Here is a 27942-nt window from a genome sequence, read left to right as displayed (position 1 = left end):
CCCTGGGTTGTTTGCTTTTACCCAACATTCTTGTGGTTTCTGGGAAGGCCAAAGGGTCTTCCTTTGTTCTTTGTATAACTAATTATGCTTGAAGACAGAAAGACCAACTGAGCACACCTGGCCCATGGGTTGCAGGGAAATGGACTGCTTGCTAAAAAATTGGTTTTTCCTTCAGGGCTGTGAATAGCGCCTAAGTCTTTCGGCTATTGTCCCCTTTCCCCAGCGTTGTGTTTGGTGCCTATGTGCATATTGGTTTTTGAGCTTTGCGTTGGTGCAGCATGCCTGGTCTTTCACCCCTCCAAGGCCATCTTTATTTCCCCTGAGGGGCCTGGCAAATGTCCTCTTCACCCTGCCCCACACGTTCATTAACCGGGCTGGCTTGTGTGAAGTTTCCTGTAGCCGATCCTTCCGCTGCTTAAATTACCTTTCTCAAAGGTGACACATCCAGGTAAATTCAAGACTTGGACCATTTCTACCCTGTCTCTGGTGGGACCGGGAGCTTTCCTGTCTTTGGTAATCACTTTGCATTTCAGCAAATGCCCTGGCCTTGGAGTCTAGAGAATGTTAAAGGAGAAGTCTGTTATGCTTGGAGGGCTGCCCCACCCCAGCCTAATACTCAGCAGCTCCTGTAATGACTGTAATGGCTTCCTGTTGACCTGCCCGTTTCCACAGAAGTATGCTTTGTCAGAGGTGGCGTTGAAGGGAACAAGGAGACGAATTGGCTTGGACAAGTGTGTTTCGGGGCCAAACTTTGTGGAATGCAGAGACCCAGAGATTCCAATGGACCACTCAGTAAAATCCTAAAGCTGCCGCTGGAGAATTCTGATTACAGCCTTCCCGATGGCCACCCTCACCTCCATTATGATGGCAGCTTGTCTCATTCATTCAAGACGAACCACAGGGAAGGACCAATTCCAGGCAGCTAGCATGCATTACCCTAATTAATCCCCACAACAACCCCATGAAGTAACTATGATCATTATTTCCATTTGACAAAAGAGGAACTGAAATGGGAATTCCAAACATTTTTGTAACTTGTCAGGTTTATCCACAGGAATGAGAAAGGGAGGTAGAATTTGAACTCATGTCTCTTGGATTCCAGAGCATATTCTCCTTATCACCATGGCTCTTTTTCCACAGAATAGACAAAAATATCTTCTGCTGAGCGAGGTAGCACATGCCTGTATTCCCAGCAACTCGGGAGGCTGAGGCAGGAGGATATCAAGTTCAAAGCCAGTCTCAGCAAAATCAAGGTGCCAAGCAACTCAGTGAACCCCTGTCTCTAAATAAAATACAAAATAGGACTGAGGATGTGGCTCAGTGTTTGAGTGCCCCTGAGTTCAATCCCTGGTACTCCCAATATATATGTATATATGTATATATATATATATATTTTTTTTTCTGCAGAGATATTTCTTCATATTTCTTCTCATGTCTTGTTCTACCTCAAGAGAGAATCAAGCATAAATATGAAGAAATGTCTCTGCAGAAAAAATATATATAAATAAATTTTGGGGGTACCAGGGATCGAACTCAGGGCACTCAGACTTGTAGTCTGATATTTCAGGAATTCATTCTGTTACAAGCAAAAAAATCCAAAATAACAAGGAGTCCTGTTCTTATGTGAAGGAAGTTTGAAAACACTAACTTGGGGGCTTTCTCTTAGTCCTTGTAGACCCAGGACCACAACTTTTTTTTTTTCCCTATCTTCCTCCAAGTGGACTTTTAAACTCAATGGCCCAAGATAGCTGCTGAGCTCCAGCCATCATATCTGCAAGCATGACTGACAGAAGGAGAATTCAAAGAGATCCAAAAGACCAAATATCAAATTTATTGATGAAAATGTATTTTAATATGTTTATAAATTTATTAAGTGAACTCTTAAAATATTTATGCTTAATCATTGCTTAATCTCCTACAAAGGAACCCAAGCAATGTACATATTAAAGAGTCAGGATTCTGCTTGCCAGAAGAGAATTATAGGTACTGGGTGACTGCTATGGTCCCTACTACATGCAGCCTGCCCCACTTTGCTAAATATTGAACCTGGTTTCCTGTGATACCCACTTCAGAAATCCTCAAGAGATGGGGCTGTGTTCACAGCTCCTAGTCTCCCTGACAACCCGCTTGCTCAATGCAGTCCTGAACACAAATGGTCATAGCCACCATATAAGTCCCTTGTCCAAGTGCTGACTGAGCTCAGGAGCACTCAGAACTGCCCACTGAGCAACACCGACACTTCCAGGTACTGATGATTACAGCCCCTTAGTGACATACCTGCACTGCCCTAAGAACAGCCGAAGCATATTGTGGTGTGATTGTCATGAGTATAGATGTGGCTTCATGGATGTGGCAGAGCCCAAGGATGCTTCCCCAGCACCCACGTTACCTATTTCATGAGTTTTCCATGAACTCATTCCCGAAGCAGAATTCAACTGTTTTCTTCTAGTTCTTCTCTTGCTTACTCAAAGAGGCCAAGGAAATTTAATATTTTCTATGGAATGAACTGAGATTCCATTTTCCCCTTCAGTTTCACAGGTCAAGGTAATTTTCACGGAAGAGCCAGGTAAAGAGGCAACATTTAGGGTCACAGTTATTCTGGGCACCAATGAATGTGCTTCGAATGGAAGAAGATGATACTAAGAGCGTGCTCTGAGTGTGACCAGGACTGTTGTGATCCTAGCAGGTGCTTAGACTCGGGATAACGGTCCTTCAGACGACACGCTCTGGGGCACTCACACCTGTTTACCAAATCAGGGCTACTCCCTGGGAATGATGGGAAGCTCCACCCAACCTCAAGGTTCTCAGGTGGCACCCATCCATTTGATGGGTCAGAGAATTGCTCCTAAACATGCCCAGACCCTTACAGTTCAACATGGAGGAAAAGAAACCAATGCGTAAGGAAGGGAAGGCAGAGTGCACCACACTCAAGTCCATGCTGCCCGTCCTGCTTGCACATTAGCATCCTTCGAGCAGCTGAAAAACATAATCGGTACCAGGTCTTCAGCCCAGCCCAGTGAAACCTTGGGAGGAAGAGGAATATTTCACATTCCCCGGATGATCCTAAAGGGCAGCCACGATTGAGAACCACTCTTTTAAACAAATGCCAACTTGTATCCTCACAAAGAGCCTTAGGAATAGAGACCAGGAATTCCTAGGAATAGCCTAGGAATTTTCCAGATTCTTTTGATGAGGCCCCGTCCCCATGAGATCTTTCAGGAGAATAACTCTTGGGAATCCACATCTGGGAAGCAGTTTAGATGTGCAGCTTTAAAGTATGGGAGGGACTTGGGGGGGTATAGTTCAGTGGTAGAGCACTTGTCTAGCATATGTGAGGCCCTGAGTTTGATCCCCAGCACTGAAAAAAAAAAAAAAAAAAGAAAGAAAGAAAGAAAAAAAAAAAAATTAAGGGTACCAGAGACCTGGGTTGATAACCTAGTCTCTCTGTTGACTAGAATTGCAATAACCCGGAACCATGATTTCACCTTTCTGAGTCTCAGTTTCCTCTCCTATTAATGTCACCATGCCCCTGACACTGGAAATAATGCCAACCTTCCTGACGGAAAGTAATTATTTCTCTTTTTTCCAGTTTTTATATTGGTGCATTATAGTTGTACCTAATGGTGGAATTTGTTGTTACTTACTCGTACATGCACACATGTAACCATAAAATTTGGCCAATATCATTCCCCCATGTTTCCCCTTCCCCTCACCACCTCCCCCTGTCCCATCCCTTTCTTTTACTGATCTCTTTTTGGAGAAAATACTCATTTCTCATGGTTGACGTTCTTGTTGTCTGGGTGAAATGCTGGTGAGACCAGCATCTACCGCTTTGTTTCTTACTATATTATCAGCATGTGTCAATACAAAGATGTCATTGCTGATGGGCTCTCTGCTTTCATCTGCCAAATTAGCATGGCTTCCTCCAGCTCCCCAATCCTCCAGCTCTCCATTTGGTGCTCTTCAGTGGACCCTGTGGCTGGGCCCTGGCCCATGTGCCCACATGAAGCTTATTCTCTACTAATGATGGGTGATGATCAACTCAACTCGTTTTTAGTGATTTCCACTGGGAAGACTCAAAGGCAGTGGGGCCAGGGTGCTATAAATTCCCTGCCTTGGCTGTGTTGGCTGATCCAAAAGCACGGTGCTTCCTTGGGCGGCTGGAGTTGCTGTGGGAGGAAGTAATGACCAAAGCAAGCAGGAGAGAAGGGATCCTCTGTTCACAGCCAGATCGGCAACAGAGCTTTCCAGAGTTCTGGCTTTCTGTGAGTTAGGACTTCCCCTGGCGACTATCCTTTGTTAAGAATTTCCTGCGTTCCTGCTGTATGCCCTTAACTTTGTAAGTTAAAGATGCCCCCAGAGAGCGTGTTTTATAGCCCCTCAAAGAATACGTATTTTTACATGCTACCTCAGTGAGTCATTTTGCTTCTCGGGCTTTTGGATTCACAATTGCTTAATTATGTCCCAATGGTGGGTCTTTATGTCAAACGCCTCCCTTGTCCTGCTTCTGGGTCTGAATTTGCAAATATGAAACTGTTTCAAGATTGGCTTTAGGCTAATCATTTGTAAGTGAAAGTGAGCTAATCAATGAGTCCTTGTAGGTAAATGACCCGGCTTCATGGCACACAGTAGGTGTTGAATAAATATTAGTCCCCACAGTTGCTAGCCTGATTAAATGAGTTGAGCTTGTGCCTTTAAAATTCATCCTGCTAATTTCCCAAGGCATGGGCATAGAGCTGGCCAGGCTTTGTTTGTGCAGCTTAGAGCTGCTGCTTCAGAGACCAAAACTGCCTTCTGTCAAGGTTTCAAAGAAATCTGTCTGGGGAACACGGCGATGTTGATGATAAGGTCTCCCACAGCCGACCGACCACAGTTGAAGTGGCCTGGTGGTGATGTCATGGGGATTAAGACATGTTATCTGTAATGAGAATAAATTCCCACTGCACAACACCAGTCTTGGGCTGGGCCTGATTCTCAGGGCTTATTTTAGAGCTGAATGAAAGTACGTAATTATCATGTTCTCCAACTATAATCAGCCGAACAGGATACAGGTAGCCACAAAATGGAGTTATTTAAAACTAACAGAATCACTTCACAAAGGGTAATAATCTGGTAGTCTCTTTCTGCAACATCTAGTTAAACCTGTCTAGTGTGGAGACGATAGGGGAGGCTTGCTTTGTAACTTCCTTAGTGGCAAGAGTATCAGAAAGCCTCTTCTGGAAGTGAAAGATGGAAACTCTGGCCTGAGGCTGCCCCAGAGCAATTTAGTTTTCTTTGGAAATGATCCAAGGAGAATCCTGGGTTTCCGGACATCATCTGTTGGATGGTTACCATAGCAATGTGCACACAACCACCCTAGCAGGGTGGTCTTGTGATCCAGCTGGTCCAGCCTGGCAGGGGCACCCAGCAGCCCCTTGGCTTGAGTTACAAGCTGATTCCTGACATTGGTTATGAGCCCTTATCTTGGGTAGCATTTCCTGTGACATTCCATTTAGTACCCCAGAATGGGGCACAGGTCTGAATTAAGGATTTGTGAGACTCTGCCAGAGCCAGTTTCTGAACAGGTGTGAGACAGGTTCAGCTTGGCCCCAAGTTATTTTGGCTCTACCACCGGTTAGATGTGAGAACTTGGCCATCTTATTTTGACTAGCTGAGACTTGGTTTGCCTCTGTAAAATGGGGATGATGGAAGTCTATCTTGTAAGGGTGGGCTCAGAAGGGTGCCTTATAGACATCAGCTGGTTTTAATCATGGTCTTTGAGTAAGAAGACCACAGACAGAGGTTCCTGCACATCTCCTAGTAAACCTCACAGCTTCTGAGGGTGTCTGGTACTGCAGTAACAAATCTGAATTTTGCTGTTGCACTTGCTAATGAGATAAGAAAATGGACTTTCCATCCCCCCCGTTAGCTGGGTAAAACCTGGGTTGATTCCCATTGTGTTAAACACCATCCCATGAACTCATAGTAGCAATGAAATAACAGCAATTGCAGCCTGCTTTTTATTAAATGCATCCTCTGTACCAGGCACTGAACTCAATGCAACATATAACTTTAATTCTCACGACCACCATTATTCTCAACATTTCTGAAATAGGTGCTCAGAGGGTTGAGAAATAATGTGTATGTGGATGGGTTAGGATTTGAGCACAGGGTGTTGCTTCAAATTTGGCACTTTAACTGTGGCTTCTCTTGGGCCTTTGCAAACAGTGAAACTTTAAGATCCCAAGCTAACAAGGAATGACATGGGGCTTTTAGTATCTTAATGACGCCAGCATGCTTCCCGGCATAGTTCAGTGTACTTCTACACACCCGAGTATTTAGATCTCAGGAATTCTCCAACTCATTGGACGAGTGAGAAAGTGAAGCTGCAGAAGGTGATAAGCAACCTGCTCAGTACCGCCCCCTGAGGACATGGCAGCAGTACCAACTTCTAAATACAAAGCTCCCAGCCCCACGCTCCTCTAGCCTGACTTTGGCACAAAGCATAGCTGTAGGGACCCGGTTGGGCAGCCCTTGCAGAGGTACCTATAGGAGTCCCCTGAGTGAGGATCAGGATGTCGGCCGAGTGGCTCATTCAAGGACCAGTTAGAGTTGTCTGCTGTCTGCAGTTGATTCTGTGGCCCATCCAGCAACTGGGCAGTGTCAAGGTTATGACAGTGATGAGCACTGCTCTTAAAAGCTTATGTGGGGACAAGGTTAATGCTTATCTGGTTCAGTCTATTTCCATAAACAAAGTTTCTTTCTTGATCTGCATCATGAAAACAAGCCAGAGATGGGAAAGAAGACATGTTTTGATTAGGGAGAGGCCTTGGGGTCTGGAAGGGAGATTGTCCCTGGTGTACTCTTGGGCTTTGTTGCCCAAGGAGTTCTGGTGAAAGTTGCTGCCTTTTATCACAGTTTGGTCAATTGTGGCCAGTTTTCTACTTGGTGTCTGTAGATGGCCCATGTGTCTGTGTTGTCTCTAACTCCTTGTCTGGATGACAAGATCTTCCCAACATGCTTTGCAGTGGACCACTTTGGTATCAGTTACATATCGAGTACTCAAAGATTTGTGTAGCAAGTCAATCGTTCATGCATTCACTTTGAAAACTGAATTTGCTCTCCATGATGAGTGATGCAGTAGATGCTAGAAGTGTTCACTTGATTAAAAAAAATAATTTCAAAAGTAAGAATAAACCGACTATTGATGACTGCAGTGGCGGGGGTGGGGGGATATAGATGACTTTCAATGTGCAGCTGGTTCCCTACAAATTGCCAATATGCAGGGCCTGTCTTTGTCCAGGCCTATTTCCTACTGCTGGAGAAAGATGTATGGTTTTGCTTTTTCTTTTTTTTTTTTCTTTTCTTTTTAATATTTTCTTAGTTGTAGTTGACGATGAACCTTTATTTTATTTATTAATATGCAGCACTGAGAATTGAACCCAGCATCTCACACATGCTAGGCAAGTGCTCTACCACTGAGCTACCACCCCAGCCCTTGGTTTTGCCATTTCTTAAATGAAGGGGACCTTCCTGATCTCATCCATCAAGTAGATTCCATCCAGTGCTCAAAATCGGTTCAGAACAGTGTATTCCCTTTGGCATATGTTGGTCCATGCAAACCATCCTAGTTTCAGACCAAAATAGCTCATTCGCCAAGACAGGGGTTCTCGACTCTTCTACCCTTCCCAATGCCTTCATACTCTTTGATCCAGAAGTTTCAAGGGGTGACATGATTTTCTCCAATAAATGACTCTGCCAGGCTCCCCATTTTCACTCCTAGAGTCATTTATTGGAGAAACACATTGTTTATGACTCACAACTGACAGTAATGACAGCTCACCTTGCTATTAGACCAAGTTTTGTGGTTTAACTAAGCTCCTTTCCATTCTTTCCCATAGAATCACGCTTTATGACTACCAGGCCATGTGTAGAGCCAACAAGGAGAGCAGCGATGGCGCCCATGGCCTCCTGGATGTGAGTATGACACGATCATATTCCTGTCCATCTCTGAGAGCATATCTCCATATTTGGAGTGATCGAGTATATATTCTCAAAACCATAAATGTTTAAAGCTATTTCCTGACTTGATGCATTACTGAAAAATTGCTTCTGTTTAAATCCAAATCCAGTGATGACATGAATGAGAAACAGGTCCAGAGTCTTTGATGGGGAAATGCAGTAGCCCCCTTTTTTATAGAAAAGGGGAGCTGTTTTGCTGAGTCTCTCATTCTTACATAAAAAAAATTTTTAGATGTTGATGGACCTTTATTTTATTCATTTACTTATATGTGATGCTGAGAATTGAATCCAGTGCCTCACACATGCCAATCAAGCACTGAGCCACAAGCCCAGCCTCAAAGATTTGGGTTTTGTTCAACAAAAATCTTCCTTTTTGTTTACAGGACAGCTCTTAGCCCATGAATGAATTCAGATTTTAATGGCAGATCATCTCCCCAGATCTTGCTGCTGCTATTTTTTTTTTTTTTTCCAGTATTGTCTTCCCTGTGGCTGATTCCATTGGCGATGTCACAATTGCGGATCAGTCAACACAGTATTGTATCATTAGAAACTGTCTTTCAGAGTCCCGGAGATGAACTGTTACAATTTACTCTTGGTTTAAAAATGTAATTCTGTAGTGGGTGGACAATGTAAGTTTGGACATTAAATACTAAAAACACACAAAAGAGTGTAGTTCTATAGAAGTCCACACATGTATCAATATAAACCTTGCAATGTGATGATTTTGTAAGTACCAAAAATTAACCCAAAATTTGGTTTGAAAATACAAGATTTAAAGCCACTTTTGTCTTGAAAGACGCACACCTTCTCTTCAAGACCTGCGTTCTTACAGGGATTATGTAAAAACCAAACATTTAATGCAATTCTCTACACTGAAGGAGCAAGAATTGGTTCAGAACTGGAAAATTTCTGTGAGAGGCAACCATAAGTGGACATCTTGGGGAAAAAATGCTTTTTAGTGAGACTGTCTTTCTAAACCCAACTTCCATAACCCTAGCATGAATATTTTCAGACTTAAAGTGTTCCCTAGATAGGGTTTCATCATTAGGCTTAAAAGCTCCATGGCATTATCCTTTTGAGTGATAATGTGCATTTAAATGTTTTAATCCCATATTTGCATAATCCCTTTGTTTACTCATATTGAGCCAGGTTCTGAATGCTGGAGGGCCTTTCCCCCTGGCCTCTGGGTGATCTGCCTCTGTGCCAAACCTCCAAGGCTTCCTAATCCCTTTATTCAGTCTCTCTGTCCTCTGAGCCACTCTGCCCATCCAGCAGGGACAAAGATACGGAATTGTCCCAGGGTCTGACCATCTGGATCTTTCTGAAAGAAAGATGATCACATTTTTTTTTTTTTTTCCCAAGCCAAAAAACATAATGACAGAACATGGGGCTACCAGGTTACATTTGGTTTCAGGAAACAGTTAAAAGTTCATATCTGACCCTAATCCTGGGGTCTCAGGGGTTCTTTATCTCAGGAATGATGTTGAAGCACTCAGTCAAATGGGAGCAAGAGATGCTTGCAAGTCTAAAATCTGCATGGGCTGGGAATAACCCTAGTGGGGTGGTGGTGGTTTTTTTTTTTTTTTTTTTTTTTTTTTTTTTTTTTTTTTGTGGTGGTGGTATTTTGTTTGGTTTTGTTCTCATTTACATTCTGGCCTGGTAAAGGAAAATCTCAACAATGGTAGGGGAGTAAATGTGTGTTGTGTTCTTCTTTTACTTAAAACTGGATAATTCCCCTATTCCCAGTTCTAGTTCTTCTAATTAAAGTGCTTAGAAAGTAGGATTAAGTAGCAATCACCTCAGAAACCAAGATTTGGCAAGCACTTTAATTCTCTGATACCTACAGGCAACCACAAAAGGTTCTGAGAATTTTCTGGACCTGACGCCTGGGGCCCGGGCTTTGCCAATGTCACTGCCTGTCTCTCAAGTCCACCCACCACTCGCATATCTGGCATACCTAGGTACAAAGAACGAACTGAGGGGGAGACTTGGTATTTTCCAGAATTCAGGAAATTGAATTATCCACATAGGAAATATCACAGAATAAACAATCCAACTGCTTTTTTTAATTAAAATAAAGATTAGGCTGTCAATGCCTTCTTTTATAGAATGAAGGGGATTTTCTGCAAGGATAAAAATCACATGTTTATATGGTTATCATTTTTTTTTTCCAAAGTCCAAATATGTAAGTGTGAGAAAAGGCAGCTCAAATCCTACATAATTCATGGAAGGCATTAAAATCAATTGTATGCAATTTGTGCTGATTTCCATGAATGACAGACAGTGATGGAGACCAGGAGAGTCACCTTCCCAAAAGGGAGCTCTGTGAATTACCATTTAAAATTAGTTATGATTCCAGCCCTCAACCCCTCAGCATTAGGCTGCAAAAATATTAGCCCCTAGAGGGTAAAGGTTTAAGCATCATTGACTGAACTTCCTCTTTCCTCCCCGCGATAACCCTTGTATTCAATGTTTGTTTTACTTGTAAATCACATCTCACTACAGGGGAGTTCAAAGTTTTAGAATGTTAGTTTTCAGACATAGTATCCAACCATTTTCTTGCTTTAGCTAGAGCATCACTGTTTAACAAGATATCAATCTCTCTAGAAGAATAACATTGTCTTTCGGTAAAGCCTTAAGTTAAACTCCAAACTTGGTGTGTGATACATTGTTTTAAGTGGATTGAATTCTTCCCTTCAGCCTTATAATGCCTTCCTCTCTGCTGTGAAATGGATCATGACAGAACTTGTCTTGTAAGTACAATCTGCTTTTGGGGAAAAGTGCTATTTTGGAGGGTTATGAAATACATTGGATTTTCATATTTTCAATCACCATTAGAGTTATAATACTGATAGAACCACATCAAACATTTTGAAATATTGAATATCAAGACCCAAAACACCACCTTTCATTAAATTATACATGATCACTCCTTATGTCATTGTTTAGCAGACTAACAGCTTGCAATACACACTGAATTTATTTATTGTGGTTACTGTTAAATTTAACATGGATCTCTGGCTGTTTTTAATGCAACCTGGGTGGGCTGTGGTCAGAACACACTGCCACGGCTGTCCGCTGCTACTCAGGGTGTCTGTTCATGCAGGAGTTGGGGCTCATGTGGGCATTAGCCAGGGCTGGGGCTTTCCTCAGGTGAGGTTTGTTTACCCTGTCAAATTATGGTCCTCTTTGGAGGATGCTGAATGCTCCTGTGACTTAGTCAGACTGGAAATGGCATGAAGATGAAAGACTTGACTTCCAGACCAGATCTTGGACACGTTACAGGAACACTATCACACAAAGAGGAAGAATTTCATGGACAAGCATGTCAAATAGATTAAGTTGCACCAAGTCCTCTCATTCTTTCTTTTCCCCAACCAAGGTTGTGACTCTGTGTTGAAGGTAGATTCCTTGAGATTAATAGACTTGTCCTTTTTTGCTTTAATGTAACCTATATTAATTCAACAAAGTTTGTAAATTCAAATAGACAATATGTTCTCTACACTCATAAGAGACAAAGCACACTAAAAGCTAATAGTAGGTTTTCGAATGGAAGTTGCTAGGGATAGTAGCCATGAACCTGAAAAATAACTGAATTTGACCCATCTCTCATCATTTGGAGGACGATTTACATTATTTTTGCATTCTTTAATAGCAGCCCAAGTTTTATTTTTTCTAAAGTTGGACTATGGTATAATTTCATAAAGAAGGACCCTAGCTACCATACACAGGCAATGGTTAAACAAGTCTAAGTTGCTCTATAAATATCCAATGTGTTCTTCATTACTGCAGACCACAGTCAGGGTGGAGAATATTTCTGAATCGAGACAGGATAGACCCTTTAGAACTTCACTGTTTATTGTGGAATCTAACTAGATGGTGAAAATCGAAGGGAGACCAGTAGAATAGAGAAAAGGGACTGGGGAAGAGAAGAGGGAAATACTGGGGGGTGATACTGACCAAATTATATTGGTATATTGTGTGCATGTACAAATACATAAGTCCCACAATTTATGTGCAACTATAATGCACCAATAAAAATGAGGTAAGAAAAATGATAACTAGACAATTATTGCTGTCAACACAGTAGGATTTCTTGGGAGTCTTTCCATCTATGTAAATCTGCCTCAGGGTTGGACTGGCACTGAGGCTAAAGTATAACCTTTCGTGGTAAGATAAAGCCAGGTGGCAATGCAGTAGGCATTCAATTCCTGTAGATGTCTTCAAAGCATGATGTTGCTCTCTCAAATAAGGTGAGCAATGTTAAATAACAGGACAGCACCGTTGTAGCCAGAAGAACCGTGACCAAGTAACATTGGGCTTTTCTCACTTCTGTTTAGGTTCCTGGTGGAATTTAACCTCTGCAGTTGGTGGCACTCTGATATGACAGCTAAAGGTAAGCCACAACTGGTTCCTCTTTCCTATTCAGAGTAATGAATCCTGGGTTCACTGGTCACTTTTCATCAGGGAGATGCTGGCTCATGGGCATTTACCTAGGGCAAAGTGACAATATTTCAGTCATCAGCAAAAAGCCACTCTTTGTCCATTTGAGCACAGAAGTCCACAGGCTTCATCCTACCTGGACTTTGACCCTTCCTTAACTAAGGCTTCAAAATCACATTGCACAGGTAAATTCTTCAGAAAGCTTGTGGGCAGGACCAAAATTCACAGGAGATGGATCTGTGTCCCTGACTAAATGAAGTGATAACCATCCTATTTTTGTTTTTATCACTACCCTTATAAAACATAAATATGATTGCCTGACTTTGCCTTCCAAAAAGCCTTTGATGTGAGGAGTAGTTAGTAAAGACCTTTTTTTTTTTTTTTCTTTTTATTGTAAACAAATGGGATACATGTTGTTTCTCTGTCTGTACATGGCGTAAAGGCATACCATTTGTGTAATCATAAATTTACATAGGGTAATGTTGTTTGATTCATTCTGCCATTTTTTCCCTTCCCCCCCTCCCCTCCCACCCTTCCCCTCCATCTATATAGTCCTTCCTTCCTCCATTCCTGCTCCCCTCCCTAAACCCAACTCCAACCCCAACACTAACCCTTCCCACCCCCCATTATGTGTCATCATCCACTTATTAGCGATATCATTCTTCCTTTGGTTTTTTGAGATTGGCTTATCTCACTTAGCATGATATTCTCCAGTTTCATCCATTTGCCTGCAAATGCCATAATTTTATCGTTCTTTATGGCTGAGTAATATTCCATTGTATATATATACCACATTTTCTTTATCCATTCATCAATTGAAGGACATCTAGGTTGGTTCCACAATCTGGCTATTGTGAACTGAGCAGCTATGAACATTGATGTGGCTGTATCTCTGTAATATGCTGATTTTAAGTCCTTTGGGTATAGGCCAAGAGTGGGATAGCTGGGTCAAATGGTGTTTCCATTCCAAGTTTTCTAAGGAATCTCCACACTGCTTTCCAGAGTGGCTGCACTAATTTGCAGCCCCACCAGCAATGTAAGAGTGTACCTTTCTCCCCACATCCTCGCCAACACCTGTTGTTGGTTGTATTCTTGATAATTGCCATTCTAATTGGGGTGAGATGGAATCTTAGGGTGGTTTTGATTTGCATTTCTCTTATTACTCGAGATGTTGAACATTTTTCCATATGTTTGTTGATTGCTTGTATATCTTCTTCTGTGAAGTGTCTATTCATTTCCTTAGCCCATTTGTCAATTGGATTATTTACATTCTTGGTGTAGAGTTTTTTGAGTTCTTTATAGATTCTGGAGATTAGCGCTCTATCTGAAGTATGATTGGCAAAGATTTTCTCCCACTCTGTAGGCTCTTTCTTTGCATTGCTGATAGTTTCCTTTGCTGAGAGAAAGCTTTTTAGTTTGAATCTATCCCAGTTATTAATTCTTGCTTTTATTTCTTGTGCTATGGGAGTCCTGTTGAGGAAGTCTGGTCCTAAGCCGACATGTTGAAGCTCTGGACCTACTTTTTCTTCTATAAGATGCAAGGTCTCTGGTCTGATTCCGAGATCCTTAATCCATTTTGAGTTTAGTTTCGTGCATGGTGAGAGATATGGGTTTAGTTTCATTCTGTTGCATATGGATTTCCAATTCTCCCAGCACCATTTGTTGAAGAGGCTATCTTTTCTCCATTGCATATTTTTGGCCCCTTTGTCTAGTATGAGAAAATTGTATTTATTTGGATTTGTGTCCGTGTCCTCTATTCTGTACCATTGATCCACCTTTCTATTTTGGTACCAATACCATGCCGTTTTTGTTACTATTGCTTTGTAGTAGAGTTGAAGATCTGGTATTGCGATACCCCCTGCTTCACTCTTTCTGCCAAGGATTGCTTTAGCTATTCTGGGTTTTTTATTCTTCCAGATGAATTTCATAATTGCTTGCTCTATTTCTGTAAGGTACATCATTGGGATTTTAATTGGAATTGCATTGAATCTGTATAGCACTTTTGGTAGTATGGCCATTTTGACAATATTAATTCTTCCTATCCAAGAACATGGGAGATCTTTCCATCTTCTAAGGTTTTCTTGAATTTCTTTCTTTAGTGTTCTGTAGTTCTCATTGTAGAGGTCTTTCACCTCTTTTGTGAGATTGATTCCCAAATACTTTATTTTTTTCAAAGCTATTGTGAATGGGGTAGTTTTCCTAATTTCTCTTTCTGAAGATTCATCGCTTATATATAAAAATGCCTTCGATTTATGTGCATTGATCTTATATCCCGCTACTTTACTGAATTCACTTATGAGATCTAAAAGTTTTCTGGTGGAATTTCCTGGTTCCTCTAAGTATACCATCATATCATCAGCAAATAGGGATAGTTTGAGTTCTTCTTTTCCTATTCGTATCCCTTTAATTTCTTTGGTCTGTCTAATTGCTCTGGCTAGAGTTTCAAGGACGATAAAGACCTTTTAAAGGCATGACTGGTAGACATGGGTAGAGGCTGGCCTTTGGCAAATTACCCGATCTTGCCAAGGCTGTTTCCTCATAGTAAGCACAATGGGAAGAATGACATTAATCTTCTAGGGAGAGCATGCATGTTTGTATGTATTAAGTTAAATCATGTTATATGCAGACCATAGTAACTGGAACATAATATGGTAGCAGTAATTCCTGATAATGATGATTACCTACAAAACCAATGCTCCACACTAAGCTGTACAAAACAGGTACTTAATCTTTGCTTATTAAAGACCTTAACATATCTTTCTTGTGCCAGGGATGATTCTCATAGTCCATTGCCATTCCCTGCTGGGCTGGTGCCTGCTTAAAATAGCAGTGAGTTCCCATAATCTCACCCCTAGGAATTTAGCCTAAGGAAATAAATTGATCAAGGTTCCTATGTTAGGATGATCCTCACCAGGAAACTTAATTGCAAGTGATGGTAATTATTTAAATATCTAACAATAAGGGTATTTTAAAATCACAACCCATCCACATAAAGGTGTGTTGTACTGTTTCTGCAAACTTTTTACTTTATTTTATTTTATTTATTTATTTATTTTGGGTACCAGGAATCAAACCCAGAGGTACTTAAGCATTGAGCCACATCCCCAGCCCTTTTTTCAAATTTTATTTTGAAACCAGGTCTTGATAAGTGGCTTAGGGCCTCACTAAGTTGCTGAGCCTGGCTTTGAATTCAGGATCCTCCTACCTCAGCCTCCATTGCTGCTGGGATTACAGGTGTGCACCACTGTGCCTGGTCTGCAAATTTATTAATGAAGTAAAGATCTTATGTAGCTGGGCACCATGATGTGGACCTGTAGTCCCAGAGAACCACGACTGAGACAAGAGGATCATTTGAACACAGAAGTTCAAGGCCAACCTGGGTAAACATAACAAGACCCTGTTCCCCTGTAACTTTGACCCCAAAAGTCACAAAATAATAAACCCAAGATACAAAACTGTTGATTCACCAAAAAGTTGTCCAATGATGGGGGGAAGGAGAATGTGGGGTTAAATAGGATCAGTAATTAGTTCAGCAAATGTGGAGAGTCCATAGAGATCACAATGAATTGGGAAAGAAGATTCCCATTTCTCCAAAAGAAATTTTTACCTATAGTATTAAAATCATTCATCCTTTGAAACAAAGATAAGAAATATACTAAATGGGTGGTGATATATATATATTTTTTAACACTTATTTGACTAGTTTTTCAACAGTTTTACTAATGGAGGTGAAAAATATAAATGAGGTTAAAAGAAAAAGCAGATTAGATCCGCAGAGACCACCACAAGGGGTTGCCTATTGGTTAAATGGACACCCTCTCTGCAGTCCCACTGACTTAGGGACAGATCCCCACTCCCTCTGAATAAGGCTCTGATCACCCCAGGGGACTGAGGTGACTGTTTAGTGTAGTGATTTAGTGTCCTGGTTTTGAAATAAGACAGTCTGCTTCTGCCTCTCGCTAACCGGGAGGTCCTGGGCAAATCACTTGATCTCTCTGGGTTTTAGGTTCCTCATTTGTCAACAGCGGTAACAACAGACATGGTGTGTTAGAGATGAATTCAAGTCTGTGCACAAAGTCCATGTGCAAGTATTTCACACGTGGCGGCTGCTTAAGATTTGGATAGAGGTGGATTTTGACTAAGACCGCTGGCTGTTTCTTGGTGGGCTGCTCCCTTCACACCTGAGGGAGACACGCTGTCTTCATGCCAACCTCCATTACCACTTCTGCCATTCTCACCTTGACCTATTTCTCTTCCCCATGACCTGCCATCCCAGACACCCACCCATACTTCTCTTCTGGTCCTGCACTTTGGACAATTACTTTTGAGTTTTAGTTTGGGGTCAATCGCTGTGATCTTTGACTAGTTCAGTGGTTTTCAACCAGGGGAGCAGTTTTGCCTCACAGGAACCTTATCTGGAGACACTTTTGATGATCAAAACTTGGTACCAGGCTCTAGTATGTGGAGACAGAGATGCTGCTAAATATCCTGCAACACATGACAGTTCCCACCATGAAGCATTACCTGATTCCAAATGTCCACAGTGCCACCCTCAAGAACTCTGGCCTGGACGAAGTGGCCTGGGGCAGGGAACAATGAATAAGGGAGGAAGAGATGGTCTTTTATGATGTCTAGAGGTACTTGGGGAAGATTCGCATTCTGTAACTTTACATCCTCCACTGTGGCCCCAACAGTGGTCCAAATTTTGGTCAAGAGGAATAATGTTATGCTTTAGTTCTTTTCTGTCTCTGGAAAGCTTTTAAATGGGACCCTTAACAGATCATTTCAAGAGGTCATCTGACTTCACTGCCAGACAGTAAGACCTTCTTCACACAGACTAGAAAGACCTTGTCCAGGAACGGCATGACTGACATGTGGGGAGCTGATGTCGAATGCATTGACCTTTCTGGAGCTGGAAATACCTTTCAGATTATCTGCAAATCCCTCAACATCCCTGAGAGGTGGGCACTGCTAGAATTTATGGACAAATCTTTCTGCAACACCTAAGTCATACGGATGTGTACATAAATGACAGAGATTCATAGGGGTCTCAGACCTAAGCCAAAATCAGCCACCTCCACTGGATGAGAATCCCAGCTTCCCTTCTCTGAGCCCAGGTATGAGCCGAGGGCTGCACATGAATTAACTCTTTCAGTCCCACAGACCTCTGCTAGGCACACACATGGGTTTTTCCATCTGCAAGCCTGCTGTCGTTCAATATCTTATTCAAAGTAAGCATAAATCTTAAACCCAGTGTAGGGAGAGGTTTCAGGCACACTAACAATATTGACTTGCATGATTTCTTCCTTCTAAATTCGCCATTCTTTCCCTAGATAAAGACCCTGAGCTGAGACATACATCTTTGCCTTCACTAAAAATAGAATCCATAATTATACTGTTTATCTGCTTCATTTCCTTAATGAAGGGGACTGTGGAAGCCCATTTCTGCTTGATTATCACAAAGGTATCATTTTGGTGAAGTTGCACAAAGAGAATGGGGCTTGCTGGCACCCAGTTATGAATGGCGATGCATTCAGAGACAAAAGAAGAGGAAGGCTTTTCAAATGGTGAATCTATTCATTCCCAATTGTCTGCACATAATTACTGTGAACCCAAGTCAGTTATTCTCATCAGGGCACATTTGTTGCTAAGGGAATATTAAAGAAATTCGATTGTGTGGATGTTCTATTGGATGCTTCATTGGGAGTGAGTAGTAGGTCATCTTTAGATACATAGCCCTACTGGGGTAGAAGGCAGAGCGGGTGAGGGCAAAGAGTTGGCTTCAGGAGTAACTGCCCAGGCTCACAGCTGGAGTCTTCCCCTCATGGCATTGTGACTTTGGGTGAGCACCTTAATTTCTGAGCTTTAATTTTTTTTATCTGCAAAATGGGATGGCAACAGAACCTTGCTCACTCTGTAGTAATGAGGATTCCTCCATACGAATGAGCTAGCACAGTCTTTGGTGTGTAATAAATGCTTGATGAGTAATGCCTATGAGGGCGTTGGCAGTTTAAGTGAACCATAGTGGATCGGGGGTGTAGCTCAGTGGTACAACTTTGACCTAGCATGCATGTGGCCCTGGGCTCCATCCCCAGCACTGAGAAGAGAAATGTAAATGGTGATCATGGCAAGTTGTTCTCTGTGGGACTTGAAATAGGCTGTGTCTGATTTCCAAGCCTCAGTTGACCCTTCTGGAAAAAGAAGCAACTAGCCTCTCTGAGCACCATGATCCTTGCATATTGTGAGTTTTGAATGCAGAGTTAAAATGGTATCCAATAGGTTGCTGGCAGCCTTGGTTATTGGTTTGAAATTCCACAGATAGATGAGCAGTAGTGCCTGGCAAAGATATGTGGTATTTTCCCTACTACTCTAGGCAAAAAGAGGTCCGTGTTATGTTATTTAGATTAAATGTGGGCATGGTTTTATGTGATAATTTGCACAGTTCCCCAAAGCACATTCAAGTAGCTTTTTTAGCTAATCTGTAGTCAATGCTGCAAACAGAATTCAACAGTTCATTACCACACCAGTATGGGTACCCTACAATGGTCAAAGGACAAAAAAAAAAATTAATCTCCAAAAAGAATCAGAGCCAAGTGGGTTTTGCCACTGCGTGTGTTGGACTCATTCCACTGTAACTGGGCCCAGACAATTAGAATTAGAGATGGCGAAATTATCAGGTTTATTTAAGTCGCGTATGCTGCCTATCTCAGCCTGTCCCCCAGGGCCTTTCTTGTTTTCTTTTACTCTTCTGACTTCACAAAGCAGCAAAATGTGTATGTGCTGCAGCCAGACAGTCCAATTTAAGTTCTGGCTCTGCCACATAGTCAGTGGGTAAATTTGGGCAATTTAGTCCAGTCTTCTCGCCTCCATTTATGATCCATAAGCAGAGATAAAAATTGTTCAGAACTCTATTTTCTAATTTTGTCATGTTTTACTGTTAATTAGTACATGCAAAGCAGAACAGCATCTTGCACACAGTGATTTTCTAATAAATTTAAAATGGTATGAGATGTGTATATGCCATTGGCTTACATGTATAATCTGTATTATGGTGTACTTAATCTTCATTTGAACTCACACTCAAATACTTTAAAATTTCTAAAAATTTAAATATTTCAAAAAGGAAGCATCCTAAATTAAAAATCGAAATAGCTTGACATAGAGAAATTTATTATGAGAACTCTGAAAAGAAGAAAGTATTATCAAATCATAGGCAGATATTATGAAGTTGGTATTTGTTTTCTCTTAATTGGAAGTGGAGGAGAGTAAATGAAGGAAAAGAAATGAAAGTTAAGCCAGGCACAGTGGCACACGCCTGTAATCCCAGCGGCTCAGGAGTCTGAGACAGGAGGATTGTGAGTTCAAAGCCAGCCTCAGCAACTTACTGAGGCCCTAAGCAACTCAGTGAGACTCTGTCTCTAAATAAAATATAAAAAGGCCTGGGGATATGGCTCAGTGGTCTAGTGCCCCTGAGTTAATCCCTGGTTACCCCATCACAAACACACACAAAAATGAAAGTTATAAGTAGTTTATAAAAAGAACTAGTATCCAGCAAAGGTCCTCCCCATGAAATGGAGGCATTGAAAAGAAACTGAGATGAGGTTCCCATCTAGAACATCTGTGTGGTGACACGGGCCTGGGTCTGGATAGTCCAATTGCCTTCCATCTGAAAGGCAGGCCATTTGTCACAGGGAACTGAGATTCTTACATTTTCTTTGTCCATTTTATTGACTTGAAAAAACCCACTCAGCCGAATTGTTAGCATGTTCAGCAAGCATTTAATGACCCTTTCAGTGAGTTAGCACTGCAGGGGACAGGGAGACAGTATCTGGGACTTGTCACCCTTCAGGAGAGTATCAGCCACCAGCACCATACACTCAATGAAATGGGGAGGCAGCTACCTGCTCGAAATGTGCAACCATAAAGAATGGCTCAAAAAGGTCGGAGGTGAGGACTTGAAGGAGTGCATTCAATAGAAGTCATGGTGGTCATAAGAACATTCTTTTTTTTTTTAAAGAATTATAGGTATTTTATTAAAACCAGAATTTTATTTTGACTAACTTGAGTATCAGAAGTAATCAAATAAAACCTTTTAAGAAAGGTGTCAATGATCAAAATGACTATTTCACTGGACCATTTTCAGAGCTCTGTTAGCATGCATACCAAGCTTGGTGTTCCCCACTGTTCTAAAGGGACATTTGCAGTCATTAGGTTTGCTTTAGGAGCATGTTTTCATGAAGAACATACTCTTAAGTAGTACTTGTGATGTGCTGCCTCTTTTCCCTTTATTCTTTGGTTTGCAAATAGCCACAGTTAATAAATGCCCTTATTCCCATTTTAAACACGAGGGCACTGAGGTATAGAAGTTTAAAAACTCTCCTTGGTGCCACACACAAGTGGTGGGATTCACAACCTCACAACCCCCAGAGTCTGCTCTTGGCTACACAATCACCCCAGCTTCTGGCGTGGAGAGTGTAACGCTTGCTAATGTGTGTCAGCATTTACATGTGTGTCAAGTCTGCGCGCCTCATTCTGTAAGAGTGGCACGTACTTGATTTATTCCTCAGAATAAGCCTGTGAGGGTGCTATAGGCATCTCCCCTTCATGTGAGTGATCAGTTCTGAAATCACACATCCTGGACAAGGGTCTACTTCTCTTGCTTGAGATAAGAAAAATTACGATGTACTGTACTTGAGCTCCAAACAATTTCCTCAAATTAAGCAAAGCTCAGTGAAAAAAACCTGTTGCAAGAAACAATCCTGTTAGGATGTTCAGCAAGCATTTAATGACCCTTCTTCCATGGGCCAGCACTGCAGGGAGGCAGTGTCGGGGACTTGTCGCTCTCCAGGAGAGTAGCAGCCACCAGCACCATACGCTCAATGGAATAGGGAGGCAGAATATTATCAACTGAACAGTTACCTGATTGTTAATGACCACTTGTCTTGCAGGAGGTCACCTGGGTGGCTGAGTTCGCAGCAGCAAGGGTGGACGGTCTACAATGGTTCTGACATCCACCAGGTGCACTTGGAATAGGAGTTGTTGTATTCCACACACCGCTTTGTTAAAATCCTATTGAGTTTTGGAATTGCAAATGCATCCTTTTTCTCTGTAGGCACCAGCCAAAAACTTTGTACAAAGAGAGGTTATTGGAAACCTACAAGCACTCTATTTGGAATAATGCTGATGGCTAGACTTCCTCTGATGCATCCAGATGCTAGCATCCCAATTTTGCAGATGAGACTACTGAGGATTAGCTAAAAGCATCAGAGCTTGGATTTGTTCTACTAACCTCTTATGCAAGAGCCATCACTCTTAACCACTATGCTGTGTCATCAGTTGACATTATTTTAATGTCACAGTGGCTTCATTTGAATGCTTTTCTTGATCTTGTTATGATATTTACTTAGCACTTAAGTTCTAGGTACTGTATTAAGTACTTAACATGTTGATTTACTTCCCGCCTCAGCCTCTGAGAGAATTTTATTATTTCCAGTTTACAAATAAGAAAACCAAGACTTAAGAGAGTTTGGATTTTGTCCACTGGACATAATTTGCCTAAATAATTCAATCAGCCACCAAACCTTTACCACATGCCTCCTATGTGCTCATCCACGTACCAGGGTTGTTTAGTACTTTAAAACTGACATGGTATATTATCAGACAGGGGACTTCATAATAGTAGGATTTGGTTCATGGCTGAGCTTCAAAGACATTACGTATTTTACTATTTCATATTTCAATTTTCTTTCTGTAGTAAAACCATGCAATTGTATCATGACCTTTGTCTCACCCTAAATAATATGTTATAACTTACATTTTATATATTTGTTCGGATCTATATATGTTGTTGCTAAGTTTGAGTGAGTCTGAGGTCAGAGACCCAGGAGTGATGCTGTCCCAGAAAGTAGAATTCTTGTGATGCATAAATGATAGCTGATCAAGCCAACACAACAGCTTGAGGAATTATAGCTTATAGAGTTGCTTGGCAGATGAAATCGCCTGACTAATTAGAAAATAATGCATTATGCTGTGCCTAGAAAAATCACAGAGCAGCAGAAACGGAACTGCCTTCTGAATTGCTGTGGGCTGCCAGTCACAATATTGAGTCTGTGCATTGCATTCTTAAATCTTTTTTTTTTTTTTCTCCTGTTCCCCCTTTCCTTTACAGCCCAGAAATTAAAACAGACCTTGGAGCCTTGTGATACTGAATATCCAGCATTTGTCTCTGAGCGCACCATCAAGGAGACTACTGGGAATATTGCTTGTGAAGACTGCTCCAAGTAAGCCATACCCAGCTCCACTTCTCCCCTGCCCTGCGCACACCTTTCTGCTCTAGGTGCCCAGGGCTTTCCTGGATGGGCCAATGAGATGCCTACACCCAGTTACACTGAGCCAGAAAACATGGCCGCCCTCTCCTGTGAGGATGTATTTCTATCAGCTAGGAAGAAACGCCACTTGGTTTTGTTAGATCATTTTGATGTTGAATGCATTCAAAGTGTGCAACAAAACATCCTGGAATATGGGAAATTTTTAGTTCAGTTTGTTGATGTTGGGAGAAAATTCTAATTGGTGTTTTCCCAAAGAAGAGTTGGCAATTCTGACTGCCAGTTGGAGAAATGTTCTTGGGTGCCTTTATTGAAGGCATGAGGCCCTGAGATTGACCCCCATCTATGACAAATGTTTTGTGTGGTGTGTGTGTGTGTGTGTGTGTTTTCCCAGGGTTTAGTGTGTATTCTCATTTACTAATGAAATTGAGCATTTTTTTTTAACCAGTTTTATTGGTCATTTGGGGGGTTTTGGCCTCCTTGTTCATGTTGAGTCATTCCCTATGGGGTAGATTCATTCTTATTGATTTGAGTGCTTCCTATGTTTGAGATATCATTTCTTTAAAATTGTGTACATTGTACATGTGTCTTCCTATTCCTTGGTCTGATTCATCCCTTTTCATTTTCATTACATTGGTTCTTCTTATTTCTACATGACAGTAGAATCGATTTTGATGAAATTATACAAGCACAGGATATATCTTATTCTAATTAGGATCTCATTCTTGTGGGTGGGCACCATGGTGGCATTCCATGAATGTCTTTTGATGCATTTGTTTTTCTTTTATATTTTAATACTAGTTTCTTCTTTGGTTTGTGCATTTCATGCCCTAAATTCTTCTCTGCTGTAATATCATAATTATATTTAGATACTTTATTCTGAACACTCAAATGCAATGCTTTTTCACATTTAGAACTTTAATCCCTCTGGAATTGTGTGTGTGACATGAGGAAGGGTTCTGATTTGATCCTTTTTTCATGTAATTGGCCTGTTAACTTACTGTGTGTGTGTGTGTGTGTGTGTGTGTGTGTGTGTGTGTGTGTATTGCTGGGCAATGAACCCATCACCTCCTACGTGTTAGAAAAATGCTCTTTTAACCTGCACTTGTTATTGAATAGTCTTCATTTTTCTTTCAATTTGTAATGACACCTATGTCCCATCTATATACATATGTTTCCAGATTCTATGGTTTCCCAATACTATGTACATATACCTTTTTAATTCTTATGACTGTATAGGAGAATACATACCCTTTCCTTGTTTCTCTTCTAGTCTTGGCCATTCTTGGTTCTTCACTCCTGCATATTAATTTTGGAATCAACCTGCAAATTTCCTTGAATTCTGCTAGGGTTTTCATTCAAACTGCTGTAACTTATAGAAGAAATTAAAGACAATTGCTACTTTTATGATACTGGAATTTCCCATTCATAAACTAAGCACATTTATATCTCCTTTTCTGTGCCTTTTTGTACAGCTTTATAATTTTGTTTATATTAGATTTATATCTAGTTTTTCTTTTGTATGTGAAATATGCTTAAAACTCCTTTTGTGTATAATGCTAGTCTATGAGAACATTGATTTCTGTGCATTGAATATCTTGCAGCCAACAAATTGCTAAATACCCTTTAGATCCAGTAGTTTGTATATGGATTCTATTGGGCTTCTAACATATAGACGATATCATTTGTGAAAAGCTTCCTTTCTAATCTTCTTGGTAATTATTACTTGGTGTTTCATTGCACTAGACTTATGATATATTGAAGAGAAGCAATCAGAATAGGTGACTATGACTCATTCCTAATGTAAAGGAATTGCTTCTAATGAGGTTCTGTAAGAGGTTTCTTAGTTTTCTTTAATTATAATAAAATATAAAAGAAATTTACTACTTTAATCATTTTTAAGTGTATAGTGCAGGTGCATCTGTAATCCTGGCTATTATCGCTTTCCAGAATTGCTATGGGTTTTGGTAGTCAGTTATTTATTGGGTTTAAAAAAACAAACAAACAAAAAAAAAAAAAACCAAAACTTCTGCCAGACTTTTTGTTGTTATGGCTATTGCTTGAAACCTGATTGGATTGTTAAAATCTTATCAACAATGTTTGTTTTCTACATTCACTTTTTTTTTTTTTTTTTGGACTGGGGATTGAACCCAGGGCACTTATCCACTGAACCACATCCTCAGCCCGCTTTTTAAAAATGTATTTTTATGTAGAGACAGGGTCTTACTGAGTTGCTTAGGGCCCTGCTAAGTTGCAGAGCCTGGCTTTGAATTTGCGATCCTCTTGCTTCAGCCTCCTTATCCACTGGGATTACAGATGTGCACCTTGTCAACATTCAGTTTTTCTTTTTTGGTGGTGCTAGAGATTGAACTGGGGGCCTTGGTCATGCTTAGGCAAGTACTCCTATCACTGAGCAGCTCCCATTCCTCTATCTCCATTATTAGAATGATGTCTTCCACTTTTTCAATGTATTGAGTTACCTTGATGGAATTAAAATTTTTGATCATGAAATATATGCACGTGATGATTAAAATGTTGCCTACAACACACATGTGCTGCATAATGACGCCATTGTTGATAGACCACCTGTACAATGACATCATAACTCTTAGTTGGAGTATGTTTTGTGATGTTTACGCAACAACAAAATCACCTGATATAGTTCTCAGAACATATTTTATTTTTTATTTGTATTTATTTGGGGAGTACCAGGGATTGAACCTATGGGTGCTTAATCACAGAGCCACTTCCCAGTCGGGTTGGTTTTTTTTTTTTTATCATATATTTTGAGATGGGGTCTTGTGGCGTTGCTTAGGGCCTCCCTAAATTGCTGAGGTTGACTTTGAACTTATGATCCTCCTTCCTCAACCTCCCAAGTCCCTGGGATTATAGGTATGCGCCACTGTGCCCACTCTTCTCAGAACATATTTTAGTCTGTATATTAAAAAATGCATGACTGTGTGTGCACATGCTATGAGTACCTCGGATAGCAGAGAAGTTACCTAATGTGGGAACATACTTGCTTTCCCAGGATGAAACTGATAGTCCTGATTACTAAAGAACTGCAAAAACCTGTCACCAAACTCGTTTTGTTCATATTATACTGTGAACTTTGTTATCTATGGTTGAAAAGAGTGGTTATATATATATTTTTTTGTTTCCTATATTATCATTTGATTTTATTGTTAAGGTCATATTATTTTCACAGAATTAGTTGGAGAATTTCCTTTATTCCCTGATACCTGCAACATTTCTTGTAAGATGGAATATTAGTTTCTTGTAGGTTTGGTGAAACCCATAAAACTACCAGTGACTGATAGGATTTGTGTGTGTGTAAATTTACAACTACCAAATTAGTTTCTTTGGCAGTTAGATATCTCTGGGTTTTGTTTCTTTTTAAAATGATTTTTTGGTGATAATATTTCTTAGTACATTGCCTATATTATCCTACTTTTCAAGTCTATTGCATGCATTTATACACAGTGTTTACTTTTGATTTAAAATGCTAGCATATTTGTGATTTTTATCCTCTCCTTTAAAAAATTTTTAATGATACATAAAAATTATAAATATTTATGGCCTACCCTGTGATGTTTTAATGCATGCATACATTGTATAATGTTCAAATCAGGACAAATATATCTATTTCCTCAAATATTTATCATTTCTTTGTGGTGAAAACATTAAAAAATCCTTCTAGTGTTTTCGAAAAAATATACAGTACATCACCCTCTTTTTAAGTTTGCAAATTTTTAATCATTTCTTTCTGTCTTCTTCCCTCCCTTCCCACTGTCCTGCTCAGGAATGCCAAAGATATGTTTGTTTTGTCTGTCTTCTGTGTTTTGAGTTTACTGGGGTTTTGCATTTTGTTTGATGTTTAGCCCGTGTGTGTGCACATGCTTGCTTCTCTCTGCAGTTCAGTCTCCATCAATTTAACATAGAGGTTTTCACTGTTGGCTCTTAACCATTTTCTAATGTTTGCCATTTTTGATCTATAAATGTTAATGTTCTAAATTTCTTAACATGGCTTTTGAGGCCACCCTCCCCTGCATCAACCCCACACAGGGATTGGAACCCAGGGGACACTGGACCACTAAACCCTTTTTGTTTTATTTTGAGACAGGGCCTTACTAAATTGCTCATACTGGCCTTGAACTTGTGATCCTCCTGCCTCAGCCTTCTGAGTAGCTGGGATTATAGGCATGTGTGTACCACTGTGCCCCGTGAGGCTATCTTTTATAAAAATTATATCTAATTAAATGGTATTATGGCATATATAACATGTGCCTTTTAGTATTTGTAGAAACTCGCTTTTTGTTATAGTGCTTATCCATGTGTTTTTAAATGCAAGTTACATCCGCTAATAGCTAGGTAGAGATCAATATTTTTCCATTGGATCAAGTGTATTGATGGTGTTTCAGACCTCCCTTTTTCCATCATTTTTTGGTCTATTTTAGATGTCAGTTAATATCTTACCAAGAATATGGATTTTTTTTTCAACTCCGTCATATCATTCAAATCATTTTGCTTTCTCTATTTTGAAGTTGTTACCATGGACACTCCTGTTAAGACTAATATAAATTCCTAATAAATCTTTCTTTTAATCACTAGGTGATTTATACATGAAAGTGCTTTATGCCTTCACATCTACTTTGTTAATTGCATAGGTATAATAGCTTTTCTTTTGGTAATATTTTCCTTCCTTTTGTTTTCAACTACTTTCCATCATTTTTGCATTAGGGTTTTGCTTCGTAAATAGAATGTAATCGGATTTGAAATTTTTATTATCTCCATCATCTGCTGGAGTTAGTCTTTTAAATTTAGTGTACTCAAGCCAGACATGGTGGCTCATGCCTGTAATCCCAGTGACTCAGGAGACTGAGGCAGGAGGATCACAAGTTCGAGGCCCGCCTCAGTGGTTTAGTGAGGACCTAAGCAACTTAATGAGACCCCATCTCAAAATGTAAACTAGAAAGGGCTGGGGAAGTGGCTCATTGGTTAAGTACCCTTGGGTTCATTCCCTGGTCACAAAAAATAAAAATCTTTTACATTTATTTTATTCTATTGTTTAGGGTCACTTTTCTTCTCCAGAACAAACAAAAACTTAGCCCCTCTACCTTGGATCACCTCCCATCTCTCCCATGGAATATTGCCTAACATTTTAGTTCTATTG

General features: G+C 40.5%; 1 protein-coding gene across 2 annotated transcripts in view; it reads left to right on the top strand.

Moving 5' to 3' along the window:
* The window catches only part of Cacna2d3 (calcium voltage-gated channel auxiliary subunit alpha2delta 3), an 885854-nt gene that overhangs the window by 802564 nt on the left and 55348 nt on the right, over window positions 1-27942 (top strand). For both annotated transcript variants that reach the window (XM_047531971.1, XM_047531972.1), the window contains 4 exons: window positions 7881-7956; window positions 10702-10754; window positions 12342-12397; window positions 22613-22724. In XM_047531971.1, coding sequence (XP_047387927.1) covers window positions 7881-7956; window positions 10702-10754; window positions 12342-12397; window positions 22613-22724 — 297 coding nt within the window. The remainder of the gene's footprint in view (window positions 1-7880; window positions 7957-10701; window positions 10755-12341; window positions 12398-22612; window positions 22725-27942) is intronic.

Source organism: Sciurus carolinensis, chromosome 17 (genome assembly GCF_902686445.1).
Source record: "Sciurus carolinensis chromosome 17, mSciCar1.2, whole genome shotgun sequence".
Lineage (NCBI taxonomy): Eukaryota > Metazoa > Chordata > Mammalia > Rodentia > Sciuridae > Sciurus > Sciurus carolinensis.
The sequence above is the reverse complement of the archived record's forward strand: the minus strand, read 5'-3'. Positions and strand labels throughout refer to the sequence as shown.